This window comes from Manis javanica, chromosome X, assembly GCF_040802235.1.
Source record: "Manis javanica isolate MJ-LG chromosome X, MJ_LKY, whole genome shotgun sequence".
Lineage (NCBI taxonomy): Eukaryota > Metazoa > Chordata > Mammalia > Pholidota > Manidae > Manis > Manis javanica.
The window spans coordinates 101305247-101318445 of record NC_133174.1 but is presented as its reverse complement, the minus strand read 5'-3'; the positions used below and the strand labels follow the sequence as shown (position 1 = coordinate 101318445).

The 13199-nt window shown below is 47.2% G+C and overlaps 1 protein-coding gene across 1 annotated transcript; it reads right to left on the bottom strand.

The window, feature by feature from the left end:
• Positions 1-688: 688 nt before the first annotated feature.
• On the bottom strand, positions 689-11671 carry RTL9 (retrotransposon Gag like 9). Its single transcript, XM_017671501.3, has 3 exons — positions 11319-11671; positions 2325-6235; positions 689-1770 (listed from the first exon to the last, which is right to left on the bottom strand). The coding sequence occupies exons 2-3, from the start codon at positions 6150-6152 to the stop codon at positions 1654-1656; spliced, it is 3945 nt and encodes a 1314-aa protein (XP_017526990.3). The 5' UTR covers positions 6153-6235; positions 11319-11671; the 3' UTR covers positions 689-1653.
• Positions 11672-13199: the final 1528 nt, after the last annotated feature.

Sequence of the window (13199 nt, the reverse complement as noted above, 5' to 3'; positions counted from 1 at the left end):
CAGCCTGTAGAGCCAGATTCTTATCTATATTACCATGGGGCTGCTAATTTGTCTGCCAATCTTTTTTTCTGAGAATCATTTTCCTCTTCCTGGAGTCAGACCCAATATTTAGGGTAATGGAGCAGGCAGCAAATGTCTGTTCTCAGAGAGGGTTTGTTCTCTGTCCCTCTCTTCCCTTTTCCCTGCTGCCATTGCCATGGATTTCAGTCATCTAGCAAATCAGTCACCTGTACTATGGCAGCAGAGGGCTCACAACTGTTCTCTGACCCCTTCCCCATCCCACCTCCAAACTGTTGCCTGCTTAGCTTTCTGAACTATGTTTCTAATCATGTCACTCCTACTGTTTTTAAAAGATCTTTGGGTAACCCAATTACATGGACATTATTGAATAAATAAGTTGGCCCTGTTAGTATCAAATTCCCCATTATCTTGATTTCTTGTCTTCATAGCCTTCACCACAATTTCAGCCTATCTTATGTGTGTGTTTTCTTGCTTATTGTCTGTCTCCCTGCTCCATTGAAATGAATTTTTCATTCAGTCAGGGTTCTTATCTGTCTGTCCCCAGAACACGGGCTGGCACATGTTAGATAATAAATATTGATTGAATGAAGGACTCAATTAAACCAAGTTCTGTTAAGCCACAGTTAATTGTTTTTTCATAAATGAACTTTATTTACTTTTATGATTACAAATGTACTACATGCTTACTATATAGGATCTGGAAAGTACAGCGAATTAGAAAGAAGGTAAAAACACCCACAATCCCACTACCTGAAGGCAAATGCTGCTTGAATTATTTTTTAATTATCTATGCCTGTTTAAAGACAAGACATTTATCAAGAGTGCTGGCCATGAAGCACAATAGCCAAAGGGAGTGGGGGCAATTAACAACTGAGGGATCACCCAGAGGGCAGAGCTAAAGATAACGACATTGAGACAAGACAAGCGCCGTAGACAACACATCAAGAGGTCAGAAGTTGACAACACAAGAAGCTGGGTTATGGTAAGAATGTAATGAGATGGTGCCTGCCAAAAGTTTAGCCCAATACCACTCACATAGTACATAATCAATAAATGTTAGCCATTACTATGATTATTGTTATGGGTCAGAACAAATGGTTCAGGATGGAGACTATAAACCGGGCAAAGCCCTGGAGACACATTTTACGTGCTATAAGTTGGGGCATGTACAGGCAAGTCTATGGATGAAAACGGTGGTATAGGAGTGGGCATCACTCTCCTTATAGGCTTCCCTGCCAGATGAAACAGGACCAGGGCTTCCTCATGTTTGCCTGATGACATGTGGCAAGATATTCCAAGATGTTTTTAAGGTAGGACATGGTTTCTCCTGCCTAGACTTTTCCCTGAACCAGGAACTAGAACTGGCCTCAATGGTGATGGGAGTTCAGAACTTCACACACTGAACACTCTTGAAGTCAACACTCTGATTGTCAGGGAAGGTCACAGGCATGTGGGTGAAAGAGAAGGTCAAGCTAGCCAAGTGGGAGATAGTGTGGGATGTGCCCGGAGGGGGAGGCTGAAGACGGAAGGCCACAAGGTTGGTGGTGTAATTGAATGGAATGGGTCCAGGAACCAGTCCTCAAGTTAGCAGCTGAGTCAAATAACACAGAAGAAGAGTCCAGGGGGACCACATTACTTGTTGGTGGGGGCCTTCTGATGGCCTATGCTCTGTCGAAGGTGGTCGTGCAGACCCACTTGAGGGTCTCCATGCTCTTTCAGGTAGTAACAGCGTTTGGGAACATGCTGGTGCTGGGAGTGAGGAAAAACAAAAAACAGCAGAGGTAAGAGCCATACCTACTATGACAGTGGGTCTTCTGTCTGAATAATTTCAGTAACTTAGCAGATCAAGGAACTTGACTAATGTACCTTACTTGTATAAAATACAACTGAGGACTAAACTAGCCAAATTTTTTAGTGACCTGGGTCCACAATGCAGGAGGGTATAGTTGGGACCCAGCCTCCAAAAGATGACCCCTCTCTTAGAATTGGTCTTGGAATAACTGAGAGTTGGTTCTGAGCCCAACTAGCTCCCTTATAGGCAGAGGATTTGGACTTTTAACCATTCCAGGCCTCAGTACCTTGGGCAGAGCATTCCTCCCCAGAGTGGTTTATACACCAAATGTAACTGCATGGCAAGGCCCCTGATGAAACTCCAAGTTGGGGATTATGGTCTAGGAGCTCAGTGCCCCTCCCCCTCCCCCAGCCTCTTCATTAGTCTATTCAAAGGAGCAGGGTGACCTCCTCCCATCATGACCTCCTCACTTTTCTGCTCAAAAACCTTGAGTGTATTTCCCCACCTTTACCTCCTCAGTGCGCTGATGACAGTTCAGTTCATTCTCCATTGCTTCCTCATTATTCCGCTTACAGGCTGACAGCAGAACCTGGCTTGAGCTGCCTGGGGAATCCTTCTCTTCAGCCAGCTGGCACTCAGTGTAGAGAGACCGGTCTATCAGCTCCTTTAGGCTGCCAGCCACCTTTAGGAATATCCGGCCCATTTTGGTGGTAACAGCTTCCGAGAGTCCTTCCAGAAACCTGGTCCGTAGAATGGCATCAGACCAAGACAAATGTCGGGCCAGCAATAGGAAGTCAGTGGCATACTGCCTGACTGACTTCTGGCCCTGCTTGGGATGGCAAAGGACAGCACTGAGGATGTCTATCTCGGACAGGGAGTCATACAAGCCCTGTGATCTGCTCAGGAAAGATTTGTTTTCATCTGAGAGGGGGTTTCCTACCTCCATCTGCAAGATGGACCACCTCTCTGCTGCCCCCAGGTGAAGAGACACTAGAAATGCCATTTTCTCTGAATCAGCCAAAAATCCCTTCATTTGCTTCTCCTCATCAATCTCCATCTCCTCCTCCACAGAGCATGAGCCCCGGGCTGCTTCCTGTTCTTCTAAGAGGTAACAGAGTGCTGGGGTCAGCATGCCAAAGGATGGGACTTCCTTTGGTGGTGGGTTCATTGTTTCAGAGGTTGTGGCAGTCACGTGTGGTGTGGACTGCAGTCCAGAGGCCGTGATGTTGATCTGAGAGGCAGGTGTTTCTCCAGAGTCTGTGGTTTTGATTTCCAGAGTAGGCATCATTCCAGAGTCTGTGGCTGCCATTTGTGATATACACATGGCTCCTGAGGCTGGGGCCTTCAGTGGCATAGATACCCCTTCAGAAGTCATGGCTGTCCTTTGTGGTATGGACATCCCTCCAGAGGCTGTGGCTCTCAGAAGTGGCATGGACATCATTCCAGAAGCTAAGGGTCTCACTGGTGGTGCAGGCATCCCTCCAGAAGTTGCGTATGTTGTTTGCGGCAAGGACATAGATCCACAACTCGCCACTCTTGTTTGCAGTGTGAACATTGCTCCAGAAGCCATGCTTTTCATTAGTGGCATAGATATCTCTCCAGAAGCCATGGCTGACATCAATGGTGTGGGCATTGTTCCAGAGGCTGTGGCTCTCATTAATGGCCTGGACATCCCTTCAGAGGCCATGGCTGACGTTAGTACAGTAGACATCTTTCCAGAGGCCGGAGCTCTTGTTAACTCTGTGGATACAGCTTCAGAGGCTGAGGGTCTCCTTAGTGGTGTGGACATAATTCCAGAGACTGGGGTCCTTACTAGTGGCAGGGACACCACTCCAGAGGCTGGAGCTCCCACAGATAGTGTGTACATCTCCCCAGAAGCAGAGGGCATCATTTGCAGTGTGGACATTGTTCCAGAGGCTGGGGCTCTCATCATGGGCATGGTCACCCCTCCAGAGGCTGTGACTGATATTTGAGGCATTGACATCACTTCAGAGGCCATGGATCTCATTAGCGGTGCAGACGTTGCTCCAGAGACTAGAGCCCTCATTTGTGGCATGGGCATCATTCTAGAGGTTGTGGCTGTTGTCGGTGGAGTTGACATTGCTCCATAAGCTGGGACTCTCAGAGGTGTGGCTATCTCTCCAGAAACTGGGGGTCTCATTAGTGGTGGGGATATCCCTCCAGAGGGTGCAGCTCTTGTGAGCAGTGTGGACGTATCTCCCGGGTCTGAGGCTCTCATTAGTGGTATGGACATTGCACCAGATGCCGGAGTTCTTGTTTTTGGTGTGAACATCCTTTCAGATGCTAGGGCTCGCATCTGCAGTGGGCATATCTCTCCAGAGGTCATGGATCTCATGAGTGACATGGACATCCCTTCAGAGTCTTGAGTGTTCGTTGGCTGACAAGGCATATTTCCAGAGGCTGTGGCTTTCATTAGTGCCTTGGGCATTGCTCCAAGACCTGGGATTCTCGTTAGAGGCGTGGACATAGTTCCAGAGGCTGTGGCTGTCATTTGTGGTGTGGACATGCCTCCAGAGGCTGGGGCTCTCATTAACAGTGTGGGCATCCCTGCAGAGGCAGTTTCTGTCATATGTGGCACGGACATGGCTCCAGAAGCTGTGTCGCTCATTAGCATTGTGGATATCTCTCCAGAAGCTGCAGCTGTCATTTGCTGTGTGAGCATCGCTTCTGAGGTTTTGGATGTCGTTAGTGGCTTGGACAATGCTTCCGAAGCTGTAGCTCTCATCTGTGGCATGGACATCACTCCCGAGGTTGTGTCTTTCATTAACAGTGTGGACATTGTGCCAGAGGCTGAGGCTTTCATTTGTGGTACAGCTGTCATTCCTGAGGCTGTGGCTCTCCTTTGTGACATGGACATTACTCCAGAGACAGGAGCTCTCCTTAGTGGCATGGACATCATTCCAGAGGCTGGGGCTCTCATTCGTGGTGTGGACATTGCCCCATTGGCTGGGGCTTTCATAAAGCCTGTGGGTATTACTCCAGAAGTTCTGGCCATTGTTAGCTGAGTGGACATCATTCTAGAGGCTGTGGTTGACATTTGCTCTGTGGCCATTACTCTAGAGGATGTGCCCGTCACCAGTGGAGTGGACAATACTCCAGAGTCTGGGACTGTCTTTAGTAATGTAGGCATATTTCCAGAGGCTGGAGCTCTCATTCGTGATGTAGACACTGCTCTGGGGTCTAAGGCTCTCATTGGCAGTGTAGACATCCCCTCAAAGGCTGTTGCTGTCATTGGTGTAGCAGACATAATTTGAGAATCTAGATTTTGTGTTAACTGTGGGGACATCACTTCAGAGCCTTGGGCTGGCATCTGCTGGGTGGGCATCATTCCAGAGGTTAGGGCCGTCATTAGTAGTGGAGACATTGCTTCAGTGTCTGGGGCTGGCTTGGGCAATGTGGACACTTCTCCAGTATCTGGGGCTGACAAGAGCAGTGTGGACATTGCCCCAGAGTCTTGGGTGCTCATTAGCTGTGCAGACATTGCTTCAGAAGCTAGGGCTGACATTATCAGTGAGGATATTGCTTCAGAGTCTGTGCCTGACATAAGCAATGAAGATATCTCTCCAGAGGCCAGGGCAGTCATTAGCACTTTGGACATTGCTTCAGTGTCTTCATCTGTAATTTGCAATGGTGACATTGCTTCAGAGCCTGGAGTTGGCATTGGCTGTGTGGACCTCACTCCAGGGTTTATATCTGGCATTAGGAGTGGGGACATCTCCCCAGGATCTGGGGCTAGCATCAATGACGTAGCCATCATTTCAGAGGAGGCAGTGCTCATTATAGGTGTAGCCATTGCTCCAGAGGATGCAGATGGCATTGCCAATGGTGATACCTCTTCAGAATGTGGTGCTGCCATTAGTGCTGTGGACACTGTTCCAAAGTCAGGAATTGTCATCAGTCCTGGAGACATTAATCCATAGTCCGAAGTGGATAGCAATGGGGACAATGTTCCAGAATCTGAGGTTGGCATTAGCAATGGGGACAGTGCCTCTGAGTCTGAAGCTGGCATTAGCAATGGGGACAGTGCTCCAGAGTCTGAAGCTGGCACTAGTGGTGGGGACAGGGTGCCAGAGTTTGGTGCTACCATTAGAGGTGGAGACATGATGTCAAAGTCTGGGGATGTCATCAGTTGTGTGGACATCCCTCCAGGCTCTGATGCTGAAGTTGAGACTGTAGGTTGTACATGAGAATGCAGAATTTGGACCTCTGCTTGGGTCTCTATCATTGGTCCAGAGAAGGCCATCTCCCTGTTTTGGGGGTCGGCATTTTCTTCCCCCATCATGTTATTGAATCGCAGTGAACGTAAGGGTAGTGACATATCTGCTATGGCCACAGGATAGTGTGGAGGGAGCCCCGAAAGTGATGGTATCAGGGGTCCCACTGAAGCCCTGGCAAGAAAATCTGTAAACAGGAAACAAGTTTAGCAGTCAAAGCCAGTATCAAGAAGATTGGGAAATAGACAAATGGTTCACGATGGAGGCTTGTTTTAGGTGCTGTCAGCTGTGTGGCATCAGTAACAAGCTGTGGAACAATGAACAAACCTGAAGCTGGAGCAAATATCCGTTCCACCTCTATCTTTTCCAAACCAACCCACCTCAGTCACAAAGCACAGCCTCTCAGTTTGCCCATGGCTATAAAACCCCAGCGAGCCCCGCAGCCTGGGCTCAAACGAAGCATGAGTACCACCTTCTGGACAACTGTGAGAAGTGCAGGCTCCTGGGCAGAGTTGGGTCGCACCGAAGTACTGGGCCAGCAGGCCAAGGCACTAGCAGGCCTGGGAGAGAAGGCCCTTTGCCCCAGGGTGCTCACTGAGTCCCGCCAGGGATTTGGTCCCCATTTTACTACTGTGATGGCCCTGAATGTCTTCTTGGGAAAAAAAGAAGGCGCTTATCTGACCATTGACTGGAAGTTGTGTTCCATGAACTGAAACTCCTGTTTATTATTATTAATAACAAAAACAACTACTACTACCACATATTGATCACTTAGTGTGTTCCAGGCACTATACTTTAGGCAACTATACACAAATTACACTGCCTGTAGTGTACAGGGATTTTGCAAGTGTTTTCTCGCTTGAACCTTACAATACGCTACAGGGTAGATAATATTATTATTCCCGTTTTATCTACCCTCTCAGACTAGCCAAGGTCGGGGCTAAAATAGGGTCACTGTGATGGTAAAAACTGTGTATCTTTGACTGTCACCACTTCCTTGGGATTGCCTAGCCTTTGGCATCCCTAAGGCTGCATGCAATGATCTCTCTGACATCCGGGACCATGGCTCACTTGAAGCCTGGTCTATAACACGTATAAATTTCAAGTGTCTCTGATGATGTGCAGGCAGGCAATCCCAGAGCCGCACCTCTCCAGCCTACCCCCATGAGCAGCCCCAGAACGGGCTTCTTGGCACATAGCTTGGAAACCACACACACATGATGCGACGCTGACGCATCCCCACAGCCTGCCCATGCCACAAATGGAACACTTGCTCATTTGCGACAATGTCGCAAAAGTCATCGATTCCCACGGCATTGTGCCTCCATAATAATAACAAGGATACAAGCGACAGAAATACCAACAGTGAGCATTTCTTGAACAGGCATTCACCAGCAAGCACTCCGCTAGGCACTTTACACGCATCATCTCATTTGGTCCCCACAGCAACACTAAGAGATTTTGGTAGTACTCTACTTCATCTTACAAATGAGAAAACTAAGGCCCAGAGAAGCTTAATAATTTTCTTGGAGTCACATAAATTCCCAGGTCCTTCCAACTCTAGAGTTGTCTGTCTTCCCTCCCTCCTACTCAGAAACTCTGAGAACCCCCCATCTCCAGCCTAGACAACCCCAAGATGGGGTGTAATAAAAGAAATACTGGCCTCCTGCTGGCACCTTGATTGCTCTAATAATTGGTGCAGTGGGAAAGATGAGTCAAAAGAGCAGTCATAGACACCCACCTCCCATCTTCAGACACATGACAGTTTCCCACCAGGCAAAGCCCAGACAGACCTTACCTCGCCAGTTAGGGAGAAGAGGGAGAGTGTGTCTTTTGCACCCATAGCTCTTTTAGCCTGGCCAATTTACTTATGCCCCATGCCCAGCCAGTTCATTACAGGAAGACCCAGTAGGAGCAGCTGTTCTCTGAAATCTCCCTTAGCTATCCCCTGCCACACCCCCCTCCTGCCCGCCAGCCAGCCTGCCAGCCCGCCCACCCGCCCCACTGCTCCTGACTTGCTAGTGCTTGCTCTGTCTCTCTGGTCCCAGATTCCTGCCTCTATATAGGCTCTGACATTTGCCTCTGGCCGCCTTTCACTTGACAGCCCTCCAGAAGCTCTGTTTTAGCACTTGGCCTGAGCAACTCCACCCCCTTTGCCCCTCACCCCCGATAGCTGTACCAGCCCAAGATGCCCGCCTCTGGCTGTCTCAAAGAGGAGATACGCACAATTAAAGAGAGGGAACTGAAAGGGTCCCGGGTCAGGAAATGAGACATATCCTCTGCGGCTGAGCAGACACAGGGGTCCTGGGAACCAGACACTGCAACCGGTGTGACACGGAAGCGCAGGCAGGGGTTAGAGGTAAGAAACCAGGCAGAAGGCTGAGTAGAGCAACATCAGTAGAGTTCAAAGAGGTTCAAATGCAGGGAGGAAACCAGGGCTTGGGAAGGCGGGCCGTGGGGGCTTAATAGAGCAATGGTGATCATCAAAGAGCCAGTTTGTCCCAGTGTCAGAGACACCGAGGGAAATCTGACAACCAGTGTCCGTGCCAAAAGGCTGGGATTCAACAGCGAGGCTCCTGGACATTCAGACAGCTGGCTCAAAAAGCAAGCCAGTTTTGAGCATACCAGGAGAGGGCTTGCTCATAAAAGCGGGGCTACAGCCTTCTTTTCAGAACTGGGGAACAAAGTCAGAGTAGAGCTAGCTGAAAGGTTTACCAGAGCCCTCTATCCTTCTGAATGGTGTCTTTAAACCCCCAGACTAGGGGCAGAACTGGTCCCTGAGCTCTGGACAAGGCAAAGCCTTCAGGTGAAGTTCAAGTAGCCAAGGTATAGGTACTTAGAGTCTGGGAGCTTGGAGAGGCATTCAGGCTATTATTATAAGCCATCCCACATTCATAATTAGCAACCAAGGATTCCTGGGCGCTCAGGCTAAGCACTATGCTTGCATTATATATATCCTTTGGGCGTCACAGTAGACGTGACACCATTCCCATCTTACAAGTGGGGAAATGGGCTTGGAGAACTTATGACCAACGTCACAGAGCTAGTAAATGGCAAAGCCCACATTTGAGCCTGGCTCAGTCTGCTTCCAAAATCATTTCCTCTCTTTGTAATCCTACAAGTGGTTAAAAACACTCCAAAGTGCTCTGCTCACTGCCACTTCCGTCTTCCTACTCCTACTAATGGCTGAGTCACTGTCCTAATAATAATAATGGTAGTAGTAATAATAATACCAACTGACTTTGGTTGAACCCTTCCCATATTCCAAGAACTTTGCTGAGGGCTTTACAAGCATTCTCTCATTTGATCCTAACAGCTATCCTCTGACCTAGGTCCTTTTAATCCCCTGTTTACATATAGGAAAACTGAGCTCAGCGAGATTAATTGACATGACCAAAAGCACACAGCTCTGACTCCAGAGCTCACTATAGTACACTACTCAAAAAGAAAAATCGCACTCTCCCCTCTCCCATAAACCAAAAAATACTCATAGGAAACCCAAAAATGATGATAATTATCATCATTATTATTATTATTATTATTATTATACCTAATAATAAAAGCCAACATTTACAGTGGCAGGCACTGAGGGTAGGCACTATTATCACCTTCATTTCCAGATGAGGAACCAGAGACACAGAGAGGTTAACTGCCTTTCTCAAGGTCACAGAGCTACAAAGCACTGTTGTTTATGATAATAAAAACTTGGAAATAGCCTAAATGCCAATGTTAGAACACAATTCATTTAGTGATCAAACAAATCATGGTGCATCTACAGCAGCTATTGAAAGCAATGATCTGATATTTACAAAATAAATATGTATATTTTTGCATAGAAAAAATACAACCTGGAAAGATATATACCAAAATGCTAACAGTGACCATACCCAAGTGGTGAGATTAAAGGGGACTTTGACTTTTGTCTTTCTTATCTGTCTTTTCTCATTTGTCTATAATGGACCCATATTACTTTTATTAGAGGAGGCAAAAGTTATTTTTCTTTTTTGAAAAGGTGTGTTCCCCTAGGGTTCTCTGTCTAATCCTCAACCCTCCTCTTCCTGCACACTTTCTCTAAGAATCTCCATTTCCCTGCCCAAGCAACCTTTCTCCCCCAACAAACTTAATGCTTGTATTACTCAGACTCTTGGTTAGTAGCAACCTTTCAAAAATGTCTCCAATGGCTTCCTTGTATTTTGTGTTTTTGTTTGTTTTGAGAAACGATTTCTTGGTCTTCTAGCTTTTATTTATGTTTAAGAGTTATACATGTAATCTAGGAATATATTCTCAAGATGAAAACTTGAAATCCTATATACAGATAAAGCTAGTACTGAGCCTACCCCACCCCAAGCCCCCCAAGTCCTATTCCTCTGTCTGTTAGTAGTTGGGTGTGTCTCCTTCCAAACTTTTTCTAGCTGCAGTGGCATTCGGAGTTCATATCATACAATTGCTTGCAAAACTCAGTGTGTGCAAAGAGCTACAGTTAGAGAACCATTCTGGCACCGGTCACTCCAGGATCCCAAGTTCTGGTTCATTGTGACCATTCATCATCAGCCTGCTTCTAAGGAGGCTACTGAGAGAGAGATCGTGCACACTCAGCCCATTTGGGTCACAGACTTCTGCTTCACTAATGCCAATGTCTCTACAAACAGAGAGGTGAGGCCTCTAAAAAGAAAAGCCCAGAAATTGCTGCTTAGCATCTCTCAGGTCCCTCACATCCTGCCCAGTCTGCACTGATCAATATGACTAGGAGGTGTCATGTTCCTGCTGCCTCACAAGAGGTAATTAAGTTTGGGGGATTGCATGGCTAGCTGCTCAGGGAAATAAGAATAAACAAGAGACAGTTCAATATGTGAGCAAATAGCTTCCCAGCCCTTGAAAATAAAACTTCCCCTAGATTCTCAACAATATCCTTTCCCCCAGCCCTAGCAAACAGGCTCCCAGAAAACTGAAAATAGACAACCTCAGGCTAAAGTGATACCTGGTCTACTTTACGGTCCTCTGCCTTCCCTGATCAATCAGAGAGGGAGACACCTTCCTCACCCTCTTGCTCCCCAACAGCCCTGACCCTTTAAATGCCCACCCAGTGCCTGATAAATAGAGGAGGTAAAATAGCCAGCATTTTTCTGAGTGCTCATTCTGCCGGGCACTAGTAAGTACTTTACATATATTACATTATTTATTGCACAATAGACCAATGAAGTCTATTACCCCCACCTTATAAAATCAGCTAAGGAACTGAGGTAGAGAGAAACTAAAATCAAGTTACTTACCTTGGCTCTGACAGCTGAGAGGGAGTGAAGCTGGGCTTGTCACTCCGGTCTGTCTGACTCAGCTGGTGCTCTTAACTCACAGGAGAGTCACAACACTGTCTTCAAGTCTCTGAAGGGCTGTCATATGGAGGAGAGGGTAGGTGTGTTCTGGGTAGCTCCAAAGAGAAGGATTTGACTGTTAGTTGGGAATTATGCTTTCATTGGATGTGCTGCAAATTCCCCAAACAACATGTATATGCATGTCCAACTCTATAGGGAAAAGAACATTATAAGAAGAGCAAACGGAACTGCCTTGCATTAGGTGCCGTCCTGAAGGATCTGTGGAATCAGAGAGAACAGGAGGGATACCGAAGGACTGCAGATGGGCAGCGTCCCAATTTTCTTAAATAAGGAAACTACAGACCAGTATACTGTAAACTCCAGAGCTGTAAGCTTGATGTCAATCCTCAGAGAGATTCTGCTGCTGATTATGAAGCAGGTAATTTATAAGCACTTAGGACATAAGTGGTGTTAGGAGGTACCTCGAGGCACTAGCAGAACTGTACAAAAGAGCAGCTTCCCAGACTTGAAGCTATTGCAAACCAAAAAATTGCAGGACTGAGAGGGGGTTGCCAGATTTTAATTTTTCCAGTAAAGGCAGTAAGAAACAAAACGAAACAACCCCCAAATTATCATCTCATAAAAAGAAAGGGCTTTCTTTAAACACCGAGAGAGAAGGAAATATTCTCTGAATAAAAGACAGTCCTCGAAAGGAAATAGATTTCACTTCACAATACATTGCCCACACGGTCCTCAGGTCTTCTCGTTGCACCGTGGATGCCACAATTTCCCTGGACAATGGGCATTTGTCCAAGGACCTGCGTTAAGGAATCTCTCAGAGCTGAGATATCAACACAGATAAGATCAGATACCTGTAAGACAGGAAGCCTTTCTAGCCCAAAGTGGGAAGAACAGAGTTGTACCTTAGCCTAAGGGAGGACATTAACATAGATAAAGAAAGTGTCCGCAGGAAAGAACGTGAGAGAACTCAAGGTTGCCAAGTGCAGACCTAAGCCCTGCTGAGGAGGGATTTAGTCGACACATTCGACCTAAGCCACCCCTTGGACCACATGGCTCTCTTGTAGGAACACATGCCTGAGGCCATTAAGTACTTGGACCCTAAACCGGTTTCCGACTTGAGATTCTCCAAAGCAACCTTCAGACTATCATCACCTGAATTTCCGGGAAGAGCTCCTAAAGGCAGATGGATTCAAAAGCGGCTCAATAACAGTGCCCGAGTGCGGTTCTACAGTACCCAAGAAGGAGGCTGCTAGCCTTGATCCTGAAAGTCTATCCTTCAGTAGGTCTGGGGAGAGACCAAGGCACCTGCGTGTTCACCCAAGTGACCCTGAAACACTCTAGAGTTGAAGAACCACTGGCATAGGCGGTTGTACGTCCTGACTGTAACATCAAATGAGCCTAGGCTCCCACTCCAGCACTTCAAGTTCCTTTGCCTCAGTTTCCTTGTCTGTAAAACAGGGATAATACCAATACCTGCCTCACAGGCTCTCTGAATGTTTTAAACCAAAAAACACATGTAAAGTGTCTGACACCTAGCTGAATTACTAATCTCTCCTGGTCCTGCTTATTTGTGAGCCCTGCTGCCTGCCTTCTCTGTGTTCGGCTTCTGCCTCTATTGCCAACTACTCTCTCTTTCTAGGTCTGGTATTCAAACTCCCCAAGTAAGAGACTCTCATTGGTCCAAATTTAGTCACCACTGTGCTTGTTGGGCAAAGCTCTCATCCTGGGTCCCCTCATAGACTGCTTGCCAGCCTACAGAGTAGAGTGACTGCTCTTGGTCAGATGCCCTCTCCTGGCTCAATCGGCTATTGCCGGGGGGCG